The sequence below is a fragment of the Salvia hispanica genome, unplaced genomic scaffold (assembly GCF_023119035.1).
Source record: "Salvia hispanica cultivar TCC Black 2014 unplaced genomic scaffold, UniMelb_Shisp_WGS_1.0 HiC_scaffold_944, whole genome shotgun sequence".
Taxonomy (NCBI): domain Eukaryota; kingdom Viridiplantae; phylum Streptophyta; class Magnoliopsida; order Lamiales; family Lamiaceae; genus Salvia; species Salvia hispanica.
In genome coordinates, this window is record NW_025952737.1 from 31,690 (window position 1) to 50,827 (window position 19,138).

At 33.1% G+C, this 19,138-nt stretch overlaps 1 protein-coding gene and 1 long non-coding RNA gene across 2 annotated transcripts; both read left to right on the top strand.

Moving 5' to 3' along the window:
- The first annotated feature begins 175 nt into the window (after positions 1-175).
- Positions 176-2,136, top strand: LOC125200372. Its single transcript, XR_007172720.1, has 3 exons — positions 176-391; positions 1,093-1,251; positions 1,873-2,136. It is a non-coding gene; the product is annotated as an uncharacterized LOC125200372 (long non-coding RNA).
- Positions 2,137-11,509: 9,373 nt separating this feature from the next.
- LOC125200374 (acyl-protein thioesterase 2-like) lies at positions 11,510-16,879 on the top strand. The gene is made up of 11 exons (XM_048098026.1): positions 11,510-11,529; positions 11,628-11,714; positions 11,964-12,069; positions 12,175-12,211; positions 12,344-12,413; positions 13,875-13,979; positions 15,806-15,956; positions 16,039-16,121; positions 16,507-16,575; positions 16,682-16,755; positions 16,865-16,879. The coding sequence occupies exons 2-11, from the start codon at positions 11,681-11,683 to the stop codon at positions 16,877-16,879; spliced, it is 744 nt and encodes a 247-aa protein (XP_047953983.1). The 5' UTR covers positions 11,510-11,529; positions 11,628-11,680.
- Positions 16,880-19,138: the final 2,259 nt, after the last annotated feature.

Consider the following 19,138-nt stretch of genomic DNA (forward strand, 5'->3'; position numbering starts at 1 on the left):
TTTTTGGGAAGCGGACATGTGACGTTGCTTCCAAGGATAGCAAAGGGAAGGGAACTCATGCGGCTTTGACTTGTCCCTAAGGTTGGGACTATTTTCTGATTCGAATTCGAGCAGGGAAAAGGCCTCTGGTTTTGTTACTGATAGCCTTGGTCGTAGGTTATCTTCATACGAAGGCCTTCCGTGGAGAAGGAGTTCCCTTTCTTTCCTATGGAGCCTGCTCATAACACAACGTGGTTGAATAGAAGTAAGCGGAATGAAGAGAGTGAGAGTCAGAATGCGGATTTAGTTTCTAGGAAGCGTAGGCTATCGGTTAGTGGAGATTTAGGAAATGATCAATTTTTCTGGTCACAGGATTCAACTAACCATTTTGTTGGTCAAATGAGAAGACCTGGTATGTAGAAATTTGCATTTCTCATTGTCTGTATCGTGAAATTATATGCTTTCAAAAGAAAATGGAAAAAAAATCGTAGATTGCATCTATAATTTTGTATGCAGTTGCAGTCCTTTATGTGACTTCTCTGTCCAAGTTCTTGCTAGGAAAGTTTCAGAAGCAGTTCGTAAAAGTTAAGTGACCTGTCCTGTGTTGGAGGTCCTACAGTAACGATGAATCACATCATTTAAAGAGAAATAGTAAAGTTACTGTTTTTATCATTATGAAGCAGTCCTAATTCTAGGTTTCATATTCCATTTATAAGCATTTATATTATGACAGCAGCAAATTGTTAGCATAACTGCATATTCAATTATACTTATCTAGCAAAAGTTATTCTCATTGATAGTGCTATTTGAGAAAAGGCTATGAAGTTTGCTAGTCAATTCATGATTGAAGAATAAATAGCTGCTAAGCTTTTAGTTGTGTCTAGAAGCAGTCCATTGAATAACTTGTTACACTGTAAACTTTAGCATTATTAACCAGGGTTTGTGTTTCAATTGCTGGTTTCTGTAACTATGTGGAGAGACTTTATGCTCTTTGGGTAAGAACGTCCTCGAAGATTTGCTCTAGAGAAAGCAGAAGAGTACCTCAGCAGCCTCGGGAAAGTGTAAAAATCGTCTACATTGTTGTATACTCACGAATTATATTACTGTGTCTAGGAACTCCAATGCAACGAAGCAATGAAAAGGGGTTGCGTCTGCGCATTCCTCTGATGATGCCTCGTCGAAGCATTGTTAGGTACACGGCTTGGCCCGGTTGAATTCTTGGATGGCTGAAGAGTTCAATTGATATAGTTTGTCAGATTAGTAACTACAGAGGTAAATTTATTGCTGGCTTCTTCTTTTGTGTGTTTTCATCATCTTAAAAGGTGGCTTATAACTGCTCTTTCCATCTGAAAAAGGAGGGAAACTCTTATTTGTCACAGTAATAATTTGGAACTTGGTGGATTTCTTGCTTTTATATGTCATGTGTAGCTGAAGCTTTTCAGGCCATGATGTTTTTGGCAAAGGAGAAAGTGAAAGCAACCAACCTTTTGACCTTCGAATTTTGTTAAATTAAGAAAACTAAACTCCTTATCTCATCATGATTATGCATTTTTAATTCTTAAAAATGGTGTTACAGATCAATAAAGTCCTATATTGGGTCAGTCTATTAATCTTTTTTTCTGTTTGCTTGGACCAGCAATGAATATTCAATATTGTGCCCCTTGTACTTATTAAATTAGTACATTTATTTGAGCTTGGTCCCCTGCTGTATTTTTCTGGTTGAGAAGAAAAGCAGAAAACTTTGAGTACATGAGCAAAGATATTTGTTAATTTATCTTCAAAATTTAATGGGATTGAGTAAAACAGTAGAAATTTGTAGTACAGAAGGCAAAGGTAAGGGGGAGTTTGATTAGTGTAAAACTAAATATATTGCATATTTTGGATGTGTTGTAGGTTTGAAAAGGATGAATTATTGAGGAGTAGTGTTGTGTCATAAAAGTGGGGAGTGGTCCTTGAAAGGTAAGGGATAGGTTGGCATGTGTGTGTGTGTGTGTTAGATGTCACCTCATGTTCCCAAATGCAACCCAACATTACATTTGGCAGAAGAGGTGGTTTTTCACTTTAATCAATCACACCTCACCTCAATTATTCTTTGCATGTTTCCTCCATTTATTATTCTGAATTGGAGTATTATATTTGAGGCCTTTATTTGTGAAATTTATTAGCCACAAAAGTTACTAGTCATTATGATTTTTTCTTTTTCCATGTTTGAGTCCAAGACTGTAAATCTGGGTTGGTAAAGTGGATGTTGTGTATTTCCAAAAGAATGTTACTCCATGTAATTTAGAAATTTAATGAAAATCCAAGTTTCGAGGAACATTACCACTCGGTATAACTGTGAAAAAAGTCGCGAGTTTTTATTTAATTTTCATTTTTAACGTGATGTCCAATACATTTCATCCACTGTGCTCATTAATCTCTTTAGCTAATGATTAATACTTCTTGCCTTCCACGAAGATGACTCACTTTCCTTTTGGTTTATCCCAACCGAATGACTCATTATTATAAATAGAAACCTCTTTATCTCTACTTTATTCAGTCTCTCTTACTTTACTCTCTCACTTCACATATAAACAAAGTTGCATAAATTTTCGTGCAGTCCAAAGAAATGGTCATCTTCTTTGGGACGGAGGAGTATTTCTAAGAGATATAAGAGATATTTGGAATGACAAGTGAATTAATGCATAATTAGTAAAATAAAAGAGAGGAAGAAAATATTAGTTAAAATAGTGTCAGTAGATAGTGAGTCTAATATTATTATTAGTGTTTAATGGTAGGTCCTAGCGGTATAAGTTGTAAATAAAGTTATGTATATGAGTAATGAAGTAGGAATAACTTTTCATTAATGGAAATATGTTATTTTTATGAGCCAGATAGAAAAGGGAAGGTTCCTATTTTGTTTTGAGCAGATTGGGTATAGATTTTTTAACAAGGTGCAAATGTTTTATATTAGTGGAACAGTATCTAAAAATATGTGGCATACTTGTTAAATGTTTATGTTTGATGATTCTTTCCTTTCTAACGAACGCCCCCAAGTTGAGCAACAAATTCGATAATGCTCAACTTGCCTAATGCATTGCAAAGTTCTTCAAATTTGTAATCTTTGTCAAATTATTTGCTAACTAGTCTTCAAACCGAACATAGGACAATTTTATGATTCTAGCATCAATCTTTTTCTGGATCCTGCTGAACTGTGTTCTTAGATATTTATTGTAGCATTATTGTCACAGAATTAACATGTCTCTAAAGGTGGAAAACCAAACAACATGTTGCACAACCATAATACTTCCAGTAAACCATCACTCTTTTAAACTCTGCTTATGAGCTTGAGAGGCAAAACACCTTCTGCTTCTTGGTCCTCCTAATGACTAGATTACCTCCAACAAAGGTAAAATAACTAACTTTAGATCTTCTATCCACTGGGTTGTCAACCTAATCTACATCGGTAAAAGTTGCGTATCTCTAAATGTCTATGTTTCTCAAATAAAACTTGATGTCCAATGGTTCATGTTAAATACTATTCCCTCCGTTCAACTCTAAGTGGAGTATTTCTTTTCGGCACAAAATTTTATGTAATGTTAATTTGTGGGTTAAGTAGAGAGAATAAAGTAAGAGAAAGTGAGTGGAGTTTCTATTTTTAGAAATATATCATTTAGAGTGGGGCATTCAAAAGGAAGGAAAGCGTTACTTAGAGTGGGATAGAGGGAGTATATCACAATTGTGAGCGTAACATCAAGATGATTAGCTTGTGGTCGATATATAAATTGACTCACTATTGCGACTGCATATGCTATTTTTGGATTGGTGTGGGAAAGATAGAGATTAACTTTCCAACAAGGCATTGATATCTTTCTCGATAAGCCATTTTGCTCCCTTTTCAATTCTCAATCCATGGGTGTATGTGTTTGCTTGCACTCCAACATTCTAGACATACATCCTTTGTTTTAGAAAAATTCATACATGGACTCGATCTAAGTATCTAAATACCAAAAAGAACTTCGAGTTACAAATCCTTCATTTCAAATTGGACAAATAGATTCCTTTTCAAGCTCTCAATCTCACCAACATTGTTTTACATAATAATATATCATCCATGTAAATGATTAAACATGTTACGAGATCACTTTGCTTTTTAGAAATATTGTATTAGCGGAATTACTCTAGAATCCATATTTCTTCATGAATTACTCTAGAATCCATATTTCTTCATTACATCACCAATTATATCGATTAGTCGTTGTTTCGGACTATAAAGTGTTTTTTTCATTCTACACACTCGACCTTCTCCAAACTCATCCGAGAATTTAAGAATGTCGAGAATATTTGAAAACCGGCTGCTCTTTACATTTCTTGCATTTCTTAGGCAGTGTGTTGATGTAATATGTTGAGAAATATTTGGAATCGTTGGACAAAAATTAATTACACCATACATTATCGATTAGTTATAGTTGTAATATTAATAACGCCATTCACAAATTCTCAGTTGTTGTGTTATCTAGCATGAGCTTTGTCTAATTTCTTAGTCGTGTGGAATCATGTAACTTTATTTGTTTAATTACTAATTTGACTAAAAATGCAATTTTATTAAAGATTAGATTTTAAACAACACATAGATATTAAACATGAATCAATTTACAAAATATTGTATGAAAAATACATAAAATTAAATATCTTAATAGAAAAGAGATGCAAAGATGAAAGTGGGGGCGGCGATGGCGAAGAAGACAGACGAGAAGGCGGCTGAGGGAGCGGCGTTCCAGGAGCGGACTTGGACTGTAACCTTCTGGCCGTTGGCGCAGTGTTCGGGACGGTGCAAATGAAATAGTAAGGGTCCGTTGAGTTGATGAGGAAGTTGTATGGGCTTACTGTCTGGACTTGGCCTATCAACAAGTTGCCTGTCGCATTGCAACTGTCATAACCATCTTTTGTCACTTGGGCTACATTGTGTGTTCCACTCCAGCTGAATGCTGTAATTTTTGAAAATAAATTGGGTTATATGAATACAAGATCAGAGTAATTAATTTACTTTGGGTTATGATGTAATGGATGATTAATGTGTGATGATCTACTGTTCACTTTTAAGGGATTATAATTCGTACTAATGTGACCTGATACAATACAAGAAAACCTCGACACAAATATATTAGTAAAATGTTATAATTGGTACTAATGTGTGACCGATAACGATACAACATGAGAAAAATTCAATTTCACACTATACAATAGCTAAATAAAGTCTAATTCTCCATTTAGAAACCTAATACTCAAATAAACAGTAAATAGTAAATTAAAAAATAAAGCAATAATAATAAAAAATATTAATAGTAATGATAACGGGTTACACAGACACGACACAAATTATCTTATCCATGAGATAAGAACGTGAACATAATATAACTTAACTCTAATCCAATAATTACGTGCCCTTATCATATCAGTATGTGCTGATATAGAAACTGCTTTGTTTATATTTTTAGAAATTGTAGGAGGATAATTTTAATTTGTTAAACAAATTTCGTGACATATAGTGTTGCAAAGAAAGATTGTGTAGCAACTAAATTAGTTGAAGAAATGCAAAATTATTTACCCTACTACTCACTTATGGTATCTCCGACGTCAAAATCTTTAACCCTAGCCCATGTCTGGTAGGCTACTTCTCCAAGAGGCGGTCTCGTCCACCCGAGGTCGTCTCCCACATTGTCGTATCGGCGGCATAACCGCTCAATACGGCGGCGGCTAATCATCCAAACAATACCAAACTCTTAGTGTTAGCCATTTTATAATTGTGTTCCAAGGTTGCCCCTGCCTCTCTAAAATTACTACCTTTGATTTCTTTTCTCTAAATTGTATGTAATTTTCATGCATAGGAAAGACTATATATATGTGTGTAAAAGCGTGTTGTGACCTATAAAATAAGCCAATATATATGTACAAGGAAAGAATATTGCTTTGGGAAATTAAAGAAAGTGTCTACTTTTCTTGATTCTGGAATTTTGTTTATTGACCACAATTTCTTGGAAACGCGGTTTCATATTTCATCATTCATAGATGGAGTGCTAACTATTTGAGTCTTAATACTGATTCTTAAAGTTATTTAATTGAGTTTTTAAGATTTGCATCAAGCTACAATTCATTTATGTAGAGTTGTTAGATTAGACTTGAGACCAAATAAGAGAATTAGTCCTAAAGATTTTTCTACACAAAAATAGTAAATTTATATGTCAATTTCTGAGTTATTTTTATTATTCTGTTGCATAGTAGTTATAACTCGTATGTTCATGACCAAAACTTAGATCGCAAAATTATACTCCCTCCGTCCGCGAATAGGAGTCCCAGTTGAGTTGGGTGCGGGTTTTAAGAAAAATTTGAGTGTAATAATTTAAGTGTATGATAGTGGAATGTGAGACCCATTTATATTATTATTTGCAATCAAAGTGGATTAAAATTAATTGCAGCTTCTAAATTAAGGAAAAAATGGGGTCATTTTTTATACTCCCAAGATAAAATGTCTAACCGGGACTCCTAATGGCGACGGATGAAAATGGTCAACCGGGACTCCTATTCGGACGGAGGGAGTAACAAATTAATAGTTTGGTAATTTATAGTAAATTTTATATTTCACATCCAATTAAAAGTGGATACACTTTCTTTTTGATTGTCCCAACTACTCTTGTACATTCCGAGCGAGCCGGTAGTAACTCGCGATTTTGCATAAACAAAACAAGTAGAATACTCACAATTTTGACTTTGACGACATGTCGAACCTAGCGACCCATTGACATTGGTGAGCCATTTCGAGTCCCGAGCAAGTCGCCGACTTCTCCATATATAATACCGTGACTCATTGAGATGCGTGAAGCATTCTAGAGAGCTGTTCACGAGTCACCGACTTCAGCCCTTGTTGAACCAACGACTCGTTGACTTGAACAGCCATGTAGTTTTGGATGATTTTTGGCTTATTTTGTTACCTTTTTTCTACCGTAGTATAAATATCACACCAGGGTTTCATCCATATCAAATTTAAGACATTTATGAACAATTTAAAAACTCATTTTGCGTAATTCCTTTCTTCTATATTGAAGAACTATCAAATCTACTTGTGGCTGTATTTGTTTTTTTGCCGAGCTAAGATAAATGGTATTGTATGCCGTGGTGCGAGTTTAGTGAGCCATTTAGGTTGTTGTTTTGGTGAAATTAAATTGGATTGTCTTCATTGTATTGAGGAAGGTACAAGGTTCCAAACATTAATCTACTCTTTCTATCTGCCAAAACTGACTTATTTTTATCACGTTGGGTTCCACCATTAATTTAGAGTCGTATTTATTTTTTTTTTTTTTTATTATTTGTAGTAAGTGGATCTCATACTCCATTTATTCATTATGCTCATATTCTATTATAAAATTATTATTCCATTAATTTTTCACTCAGATTTTTTTATATAGTTAAATAATTTTTTAAAATTCGTATTAGGTCAAAATCGTCTTTAAATATGATGGATGGAGGGAGTATATCATAAGTCATACCACCTCCAACTTCTTCTTTTTCTTTGTCACTATTTTCGTTGTTTTATTTTTTATTGGTTTTTGTTGAGTTAATAAAAAATTGCAAGAATTGTTGCAGGATACCTTTTTATAAAAATCAATTATTCTTACTATAGTTTTACTTGCTACGGTCCTATTAATTATCCCATTTATTAGTAATTTAATTGTTAAAAAATTACTCCCTCTATTTTTAAAAATAACAACTATTTTCATTTTGAGTCGTCCTTAAAAATACAAACTTTAGAATTTTTTTATTTTAAGACATGGACTTCACAATCTACTAACTCTACTTTCACTACTTTTTTCTCTTCATCTTTCTTACTTTACTCATTTTTCTTTTCTTTATCTCTTACTTTACCAATTCTTTTCACTTACTTTATCAATTGTGTATAAAAACCCGTGTTGTTTCAAATATATTTTTTTTGGAATATGGAGGAGTATTTGACTTTGTTAAAAAAATAGGAAAAAAAATTAGTAAAATATAACTTCTACTTTTATATATTAATTTTATATTAATTGAAAATACTATTCAATTGAAAATACCATTATTACTTTATTCTTTTTCATTAATTTCACACGCATATTAACTTTATTTTTCTAAATCAGTTATTTAATTCAAACTTTCGACTTCTAGATACGACGGTAAAGAAAACAAGAAGATACTCTCCACCCTAACTACTCCTTCTATTTGAAGGGAGATATGACACTACGGTCATGGCATGAAATTTAGGAGACTTTTGTTTTGTTTATTAAATAGAAATTGTTAATATATTTTTATAATTGATACATTGAGAAAAAAAATAAAAAATAAAATATGACATATTTTTGGATAAACTAAAAAAAAATGTGACATCTAAGTTTTCGCTTCTTTTTGCTTTATTTTTTGTTTCTTTCACTATTTCTCGGGTAGAATTTGGCTTGCAGTTACTATTATGAAAAAAACCAATATATATATAGTACTCTCTTAATAAGTATCTCAAAAATTATTTATTTATAAATTTGATATTTCCAACGTCCCTGAAAAGTATGTGTTATTTTCTTTTTAGTCCGTTCTTGAAATGTATGAATTTTCTAATTTTAGAAACTTCTTTCTCTCTAATGAGGTGAGACTGATCATTCTCCATTAACAATACTTTAAAAACTTTTTCTTTCCACCTCTCTCTTACTTTTCCAATTACACATTAAAACTCAGTGTCAAAGCAAATGTTCATACTCTTTGAAACTAGGGAGTATTAAGATTTTAATAACCTCATTTTATATGGAGTATTAATTAATCATGTTTACAAATAATATTCTCCGATTCATAGTAGATGTCACGTTTGGGTAGAACATATTGTATGATTTTATTTTATGAGATGTTATTCCTGTGCGTTCAATGGAGAAAAACAATAATATATTTATATTAAAATTAGAATGAATTTTTTTGAAATAAAATAAAAATTAAATTGTGATATCTACGAAAGGAATGAGTAGTGATCAAAATAAATACACATAAATCCGCTCTGTCGCTATATATAAACTTCCATTATTTTTTCTTTTTGGGTTTGGTTAAACAAGCGTTCAACGAAGGAATCGTTCCAGAAATGATAACTGTTGTGATATACTCCTCCGTCCACGAAAATTCGTCCCGGTTTGGACAGACGGGTTTTAAGAATGTAATGGAAAGTGAATTGAAAAAGTTATGGTTGTGGATCCTACTTTTAAAGTATTAGTTTTATAATAAAATGTGAGTATGAATGAGTAGGTGAATATGGGGTCCACTACCAAAAATGGTAAAAGTGAAATGGACAAATTTTGGGGACGGACGAAAATCGGAAAATGGACAAATTTTCATGGACGGACTATGGAGTATTTTACAAAAAGTGGTTACTCTAGAATGTTGTTGAAGCTCGTTCAACACTCAACAGTGATGTGAATAGTCTTTTACATTCACACAATAATTACTCAACAAAACGTGATCTGCAATAAAGAACATTTTGTAATTACTATAAAATAAATCGCACTTGATTGATCTGCAACTCAGCTAATCGGTTCTGATCTTTTTCGGGTTATAAAAATTCAATCGACTCTAAAGGTTTTGATTTCGAGCTAGTCCAATGGCCTAATCAGTTACTACTAATAAAATTAGCACACAATCAATTCAACACATAATGATGAAAATTAATTATATTCATATGACGTAAAGATTTAATTATGATAAATTTAACATAATACTTAAATTAAAACATGATTAAATACTAATTTTATGATTTGTATAAATAAAATACTCCCTCCATCTCAGCTTTAAGAGTCACATTTTATCATTTAAGTCGTCCCAGTTTAAAAGTCATATTTAGAATCTATCATATTTGGACATAAAATTTATCTCCATTATCCAACAAATTTTCACTCAAATGTCATTACTTTCATAAAAATAAAACAAAACAAAATCCTAAACATACAAAAAGTTAAAAATGTCCTACTTTCCACTACCTCACTTCCATTATTACACATCCCAAAACCACTACCTCACTTCAATTATTACACATCCTGCTCCAATCACTTTTTCTCTCTATCTTTCTTACTTAACCAATTGTATATTAAAATCTGTGTTGTTTCAAATGTTGTCTACTTTTAGGGACGAAGGGAGTATTAAAAAACTTAGTAACATCGAATATCTTCTAAAAAGATTTTAAGTTACTCGCTTCTAAATCGCTTTATCTAAAGCTATGAATTACGATTCCTTGGTTGATCCGGCTATACATGTCTATTTTATGGATCTCCACAAGACAACTCCACCCCCAATAACAAAAACATAACAACTTGTCGAAAGTGAATCTTTGTTGTTGGATATCTGATTCCTTAGAGTAACCCTTCAAGTACCGGGATATCTAGAGAAGTATGTTTAAAATTAAGTACTACTCCTCCGTTCCATCAAGCATTCTTCTTTCCTTTTAGTCATTCCAAACTAAGATGTATCAATTACTAAAAATAAAACCCCTTTTTATATCTACTTTATTTCTCTATTACTTTACTCTATTCACTTAACACATAAAATAAAGCTTGATAATATCCCGTCGCCCAAAGATGGTCATCTTTCTTGGGACTGGATGGAGTATGTTTTATCTTTGCCTTTAATTTATTTTATTTGGATAGTTTACTTTAATTGATTAATATAAAAAATAAAAATAAAAAGTGCTGACGTGAAAATGAGGATGTGGATTTATAGAGCAGATTGTAGTCCCATATTGTTCTCTACTGTCTCATAAAAATAAAAACTTTCCTTTTAGCTCGATCCCTAAAAATGAAACTTTCTATTTAAGGATATTGTTTCTCTCTAATGAGGTGGATCCGCTCACTACTCACACATTTTTTTTCTATTTTCTCTTATTTTACCAATTTTAAATGAAAACTATTCGATTTCAAAATTTCTAAGAATTACTTTTTAGGACAGATAGAGCAGAAGTACCCAATATTGAGTTAAGTTGTCCAATTTTCGTTACAAAATAATTCCTGACTTATTAATAAAACGAAAATATTTTATCCATAAATTGTCAATGATTTTCTTAATACCTCGTCATTAGAAAAACAAGAGATTCTATGAATCAGATTTGAAAAAATAAAAATAAAAAATACTCCTTAGAGAGAGTTAAAAATTTATTTTAGAGAAAATAATATGTAAATAGTAAAAAAAGTTATATTTAAATTAGTCTATTTTTTTAAGCGAGGGAGTATTGCACCATTAATTAGTCCCTTATAAATCTGTGTTGTGTAACGTGCTTTGTTGTTGACAATTTACAGAGCAACAACTGCTCTCAGCATCACGAGCTCTTCAGGTATTCGATCAATTTATCCCCAATCTATCTTCTTCTCTACAAATCCCAATCTCTCTCCACTGTTTGTCTTCTGCAATTCTCGTATCGGTCTATCACATATTCTGCGAGTTTCTGTAACTATTCTCCGCGCAAGAATTTTAGCATCTGTGATTGTGAAATGTAGGGCTCATATCCCCTATTTCAGTCACCAATTGGTTGGTTACAGAGGAAAATTTTGAGTAATACATTTTCGAGTAATTTGCTATTTTAGCCAGGAAATGTATGTGTAAAAGCTGCCGCATTTTGTTTGCAGGTGCGATTCTCTCTCGCAGCAGTAAGCTGCTTTATTCATTTTTCGGGAGGAACATGAGTTTCACTGGCCCTTCCGCTGCCGCTTCTGGTTAGTCTTGGTTTATTTCTTCCAGTCATTGGCTGAAAAGGAAAAAGGATAAACAAACAACATTTTTGTTACTTGCCTTATCCTAATTTTCATTGCCAAATTTTATTTAATCAAGCTCCACATTTTCCTCCAGCTTTGATCTTTGATTTTTTTGTCTCTTCTTTACAAAGGATATGATGCTGTTATTAAAATTTAAATTGATCTCAACAGTTCAACTATCTTTTGTACTATGACATACATCTATTGCAGCTGCTGGGAGAACTTTTGACTTTGGACGGACGTATGTGGTCAGGCCCAAAGGTAAACACCAAGCGACCATAGTGTGGCTACATGGCCTTGGTGACAACGGCAATAGGTAATCTGTGGCTGCTTCTCTCAGCTTAACTGAATTTGGTTTTAGGATTGTCTTAGTTTGATATATGTGTTTGATATAATCCCCTTGTTTTGATGTCTCTTGCAGCTGGTCTACTCTCTTGGAAACCCTTCCACTTCCGAATGTAAGGATGCTATTACATATAAAAAAGTTCTTAAAAACTTTTGTGTTTTCAAGTCAATCAGATATAATGTGTTCACTTCTAATGATCGTTGGTGAGTTATTTTTATCTAACAAAGTTGGCAATAATATGCAGATAAAGTGGATCTGCCCAACTGCTCCTCAACGACCAGTAACTTTATTTGGAGGCTTTCCATCAACTGCTTGTAAGTTTGTGATAAACTGTCATAGGCTGCTTCACCCCTTCACAAATTGTCAAAAGCGCTTTGAGCTTGAGTTTTTGTAAATATCTAAAATTTTAAATGGGCTCGTTATGATTTTGTGGACCGAATTTAGTACGAGTATAGTTTTGATTCATGATTAAGTATGAGAGATCGGGCACCAATTGCAATAAAGTTATAGCACAGGATGATACATGTCTTATGATAAAGTTATAGCACCAAATGCAGTTTCTTAACAAGATATTTTAGATGCCATAACCATTCTGCAGACAGGTTACTGGCTTGGGCTGTTTCTAGAAATGATAGAGATCAGATAAGTCAGATAACCTCTCTAATTTTTACTTGAAGGGAAAATGGTTGTTATTGCTATATTGCCTGATCTTGAATACCAAGGACTACTACTAAACTCTAGGCTCAGAAAATAAAACAATGAACTCCACAAGCCACACATGTGTTAAAAATATTATAAGAAACTTCCAGCAATACGCGGAGAACTGTTGTACATATTTAGATTACATATATCTAATGTGCTAAAAAATATTCTCACTGTCCAATAGGAAGTAGTCTTTGATAAGAAAGACACAACAACTTAAGTTGAGAGGTACAAGTTTATATATCTCATCAAACATTTAGTTAGTTATTAGGCTTAACATAAATATGGCAACTGGAAGATCAAAGGTCAAGACATTATAAATTATAATTCTAAAGATCGTATGCAAGGTAAGAAGCTTTAGCCATAGGCTCTCTGCTAAAGGCATGTTACTTGTTTATGGTCATCATTTCTGGGCTTTATACTAGCCTCTCTAGTTCATAGGTAGTGGTTGGCAGTCCTGGTAAGAATCCAGGACTCTTTGGAAGGTGCCTATCCTCCATGCGAAGTTGTCAATCCAAACAAAAGGGTTGACTTATTATCCACCCTTCTAGAAACCTTAAAAGGTGTCTTTGTTTGTCCCTGTTGCTATTTTTCCATACTGCCATTTCCTGCATTAGAATTTTGCATTTGGCTGAGTATCTTCTATAGGGATGCCAGAGACTATTAAAGTAGAGAACCATTATCTATAGGGATGGCGGACACTATAAAGTAGAAAACTACTAATAATTCAGTTGTTGAATGATACCTTAAAATGAATGTATATGTGGGCTTGTGAGCAACATGACTGCCATCACATGATTTTAGGCTTTTTAAGCTTAAGTCTCCTTGCGACTGTTGGTTTCCTTTCTTTCTCCTTTCAGTTATGGATTGGAGCTTGTGGATTGTTGACGATTAGTACAAGCAGATACATCCTAGTTACTCTAACTCATGACTTCAAAAACATATTTTTGTGAATATTTCATGCATTCCTTTGATGTGCCTACCTACCTGTTTTCTATTTGCAGTCTAGTGTATTTAAGAGTTTTCCTCATTCAAAATGCTGAAAGATACGATATATGGTTCCCATCTTACAGGGTTTGATGTGAATGACCTTTCAGAAAATGCTAATGATGATGTACACGGTTTGGAAGCTTCAGCTACATATGTTGCAAGCTTATTGGCTAATGAACCTGCTGATAGTGAGTTTTCTACTTAGGTTGATGTGTTGTTTTTGCTTCTGATTAGGTATGTTTAAGCTTGACCCACAGCAACTGCAAATTTACTTGATGTCTTGATCTCTCCACTTTTTATTGTTGCACGTAATAGAGTTATGCATGTAGTCATTTAACTATGGTATATATTATGCATCTCTCAGTTCCTGAACAAAAAGTAACTCATCTTTATGCCTTTCCTTGAAGTATGCTAAACCATAAAGGTTGCTACTTAAAAATAACAGAAGTATGGGGAAAGGAGAGAAAGGGATGAAAGATAGAAACAAAAAGAACAAAGAGAAAAACAAATAAAACTAAATATAACCCTCCTCCTAATACTAAGAGGCCACTCCTTCGAAAAGGACAAAACAATAAGCTGAGATCTCAATACTAATTCTGAACGGTTCAGTTGAAGAACACAAGGCCCTATTTATAAGAACTAATAAAGACTACCAACTTGAATTCAACTCTGAAAGATAAACCTATCTCTGAGACTCCTAACAACAATAAATAATTAAACAATTAATTAATAACTAAAAGATAAACTTGAAAGGAATCTGCAGAATATATGGATGGAATGTCCTTTATCAAGTACTCCGTTGTCAAAACAGCCATGTCCTCAAAGCTGGAGATGAAACCAACCTTGGATAGTCTTCTAATCCGGAAAAAAATGTTGTTCTGACCGGTTGGGGTAGTATTTTAGCTTGCCCACATGAGAAATTTGCCATGTGGAAGAACGCATAAAAGATCAAAGTACTGAAATCATTTCAAGCAACATGGATCAATAAATCCATCTGTGCTGAGCCGCGATGATCCCAGGAGAAGCTGGAGGTTGGCTGCAAATATTATGACAGACAAGAACTCCTTCCATCAGTGGATGAAATTACTCAATGGTGACAAGCACCGCTTGAGAGATCTCTTGTTGGGGAAGGGGGCGATATTGGAGAGGGGTGTTGGAAGGATCTGATGTTGGAAGGGGAACAGCCTACGGGGGCAGCTGCCTCCTAATACTAAGAAACCAGTCCTTCGAAAGGCCCAACAATAAGATGAAATGTCAATATAATTCTGAATGGTTCGTAATTTTTAATAAGTAATAAAGACTACTAACTTGAACTAAACTCTGAAAGATAAACATGTCTCTAAAACTCATAATTCTGAATGGTTCGTAATTTTTAATAAGTAATAAAGACTACTAACTTGAACTAAACTCTGAAAGATAAACATGTCTCTAAAACTCCTAACAACAATAAATTACTAAACAATTAATTAATAACTCAAAGATACTTGAAAGAAATCTGCAGAACATGTGGGTGGAACGTCCTCTATCAAAGTATAAGTTTAATAATTTGTTATTTTATTGATATAATTATTTAAAGTCCCTTACCTGACTTAGCATCTAAGAATTGCCTCTACGAGCAGTACTAACACAGTGCCCAGTTATAACCTCAACTTTAGAATATATTATGTTGGTTACGATTTTACAGCATTTAAAGTCCAATTGGACTCCTTGTATTGTAGGAAAAATGTAAATTCCAATTTCGCTTCCTTATCTTCATAAATGGAATTGTGAGGGCGCGTTACTAGACTGTTGCAGTCTTTGAATTTTCATTTACTCATTCCACGCATTAGGAATGATAATTTCAAATGTCCCTTGTGTAGAAAGAGATTGTTTTCCTTGCAAGACATTATATGGAAGTATCTTTATGCACAGTGTGCTTATATATTCAGTTTTTCGTTAGAAGTTGGGGATGTGCGCCTCTTTCTTTGAAAAATATTTTCAACCAACTCACCTAGTTCAAAATTGGTTTTTACAGTAAAACTTGGTGTTGGAGGCTTCAGTATGGGTGCGGCAACCTCCCTATACTGTGCTACTTGTTTTGCTCGAGGGAAATTTGAGAATGGCAACCAGTTTTCCCAAAATATAAGTGCTGTTGTTGGATTGAGCGGTTGGCTTCCATGCGCAAAGTTTGTTCCAAACAATATCCTCTTCATTGTCAAAATGGTGAAATATTATTATAAAATGATATCTTACCATGCACTTTTCCAGGACTCTAAGTTCCAAATTAGAAGGTGTGGCTGAGGCTTCTGGACGTGCTGCATCCTTACCCATTCTGCTTTGTCATGGCAAAGGTATGAACCCAGAGGAATAATAGATTTTCATGAGATGGATGAAACTGTCTTGTCAATTTATGTTTCTTTCGGTGCCATATTATGATAAAATTATATCTTATGGCTTACTTTAAAATGAGGTGAAAAAGTTAAATGAGACATCCAGCAGGACGGTTTAGGAATAATCAATTAATCGAATGTGAGTCTGATTAGGTTGGAAAGATAAGGGTTCTTTTTTCTTTTTTTTTGTGTGCGTGTGCGTGTATGTCCTATGGTAATACATGGAATTTGATGGACCATGAAGATATATCAGATTTACTGGTGTGAACTACTCAGATTTGATTTCTGTACACACCACTGAATTTACATGGTGCATTTTTATTCATACCGGAAAATATGATTGCAGGGGATGATGTAGTTGCTCATAAATTTGGTGAGAAGTCAGCAGAAGCTAACTTCTACTGGATTTCGAGATGTCACTTTAAATCCTATACTACGTAAGCCATCTTCTGCTATATGACTTAGCCTTTTTTCCCCTTGGTTCAAATTAATGATAGTTAAAAAATGTACTTATCATACAGGCTTGGTCACTATACTCTTCCAGAGGAAATGGATGACCTTTGTGTTTGGCTATCTTCCAAAATGGGACTGGATGGTAAATGATGCACCATTACTCGAGACTCGTCCGTGAATTTTCATATTATTTGTTCCAATCTATGGAGTCTTTCTTGTGTGATTTGGCCATAATGTTATTGCTGGATTAGATGAACATTGTTTGACTGAAATTAGAGGTGAAAGATCAATTCTATTTTGTGGTTATGGAACTTATTTTGGTGATTGCAATAGGCGTGGAATAGTCAATAATAACAAGCTTAATTGATGACACAGACATTAACTTCAGTAGCTTTTTCATCCCAAGTTGAGAACTTGAGATTATTTGGGTTTTAAGTCTTTAAATCACAATTTAACTTGAAAGAAACGTTTAAGCATGCATGGCTTGCTTGATTTTTTTTTTTTTTTTTTTTTTTTTTTTTTATTATTTATTTTTAAAAGAACTTGGGAAAGGAGAGTGGGAGATTTGAATATTTGATTACTAAACATCTTTTGCATACCAAAAAAATCTTCTTTCGCCCGTTGGGTATATTGAAAAAAATAAATCAACAAATAAAATATAAAATAAAATAAATCTTCTTTGTTGCCGTTATAAAATCTAGATCTATATTGAGTCCTCGTATTTTACTTTCTTTTAAACCGTCCAAAACAATTAAACTTTTCAAAACAAAGATATACTAGTTCAATAAATTTATTTATGAGTAAATTAGCTAAATAGTCATGGACTTGAGGTTTGCATCTTTTTGGTCTTTTGACTAAAAATATAATGGGTGATCCTAGATTTTGATGTTTGCTCATTTTTGTTTACTTTTGCAATTTTTTGGAGTGAAATGTCCCAAGTCATTGAGGACATTTCTGTACCTTTCTATTCCCACTCATCTATAACTACACACGTTTTCTCTTCTTTTCTTCTCTCTTTGCATTGTAAAATACGTCTCACACTTTTCCATCCCTTTTTAAATGTAAAATAGAGAAGCTCTTACTCGATGCATCTCTTCTGCCTTCCCATTATTCACATTTTAAAGAGTACAAATGTACAATAGTATAGCATCCACGACCAAGGGATGTGGGATTTCAATAATCACCACAAAAGAAATCTTTTATGACAAAAACTCGAACTAATTAAAAGTTTAGAACAGACAAAAATATTTCACAACGGGAAAATGCACAATCTACATGAGTATTTTGGCAAATAATGAAATCTACATGCTGCAACATTACAATATTATCCCTAACCTTAACCAAGAAATGATACTACTGAATAATGTGAAGCACCCTTAATTAGTCATCTCCAATACAAACTTCATTCAGTTATAAACGAGAGTTTCAACACAAAAGAATAGAAGTAACAGGTTGGAATCACGAGCAGTTTTAATGAAACCATGTAAACATACTCCAAAATCGAACTTTATTAAAAGCAATTACTAACTACCCAATATATTACACAAATTCATAAATCCCTTGGTCGATTAATTATTCTTTATAAAAAGCAATTACTAACTACCCAATATATTACACAAATTCATAAATCCTAATCTACTTAATTCTGTTAATTCAACATGAACCCTAAATTCTACTCATCCGACTGAATCTAATTTCAGCTAGAGCGCCAAGGTTTACGAACGGCGTTATGGTTCCGAACCGAAAACCGCAAAAATATCCCAAACCGAACTGTGAATTTTAGAACCTTGGTTCGGTTCAGGTTCCAATTTACGAATCAGCATCGAACCGCCGGTTCGGACGTTCTAAACCCGGCGGTTTCACGTTCCGAACCGCCAATGCAATGATAAATTTAAACATAGTTAATCCTTATATTAAAACTATACTCCATTGAATAAAACATTGTTGAATGATCCGGTTTATGAGTTTTATACTTACATAAGTAACTTTCATTTTTAGATTTGGTAATATCCGTAGAAACAATAATGTTGGACAAAATTTTGTAGCAAAAATAACTTTATAATACTATTTGTTAATATTGGATGGTAATTTGGAAAACATAAGAGAAAAGATAATAAAATAAAAATAACTAAAATTACAAGATGGAGTCTATGGAGTATGGTTATGGTAATAACTTTATAATACTATTTCGATTTTATTAATTAACATAGTTTTTACGTATGGAGTATGGATCATTATTAATAAATATCTATCAACATTTTTAAATAAAACTTAGAAAAATTGATTACTTTAAATAAAGCATAATACTCAAATTAACATTGGTTAATGAATTTGTAGTCTTCAAAATTGATTATGAGTCTTCAAAATTGATTGGTTGGCGGTGGACGATGGTCTTGACTATTCAAAATTGATTGCACAAAACACCATTTCTTTTATTTTTATTTATTTATTTATTTTGTTCTTAAATGTTGATTTTAAATTCAAATTGGATCTCATTTCTCTCTATTTTTATCTATAAATACTCC

Bases quoted from the DNA above. Each gene is read 5' to 3' on its own strand.
- LOC125200374 (XM_048098026.1), top strand. From the start codon at position 11,681: ATGAGTTTCACTGGCCCTTCCGCTGCCGCTTCTG. The intron at 15,957-16,038 runs GTTTGTTCCAAA...GCACTTTTCCAG, and splicing joins GGTTGGCTTCCATGCGCAAA to GACTCTAAGTTCCAAATTAG. The intron at 16,122-16,506 runs GTATGAACCCAG...ATATGATTGCAG, and splicing joins TCTGCTTTGTCATGGCAAAG to GGGATGATGTAGTTGCTCAT.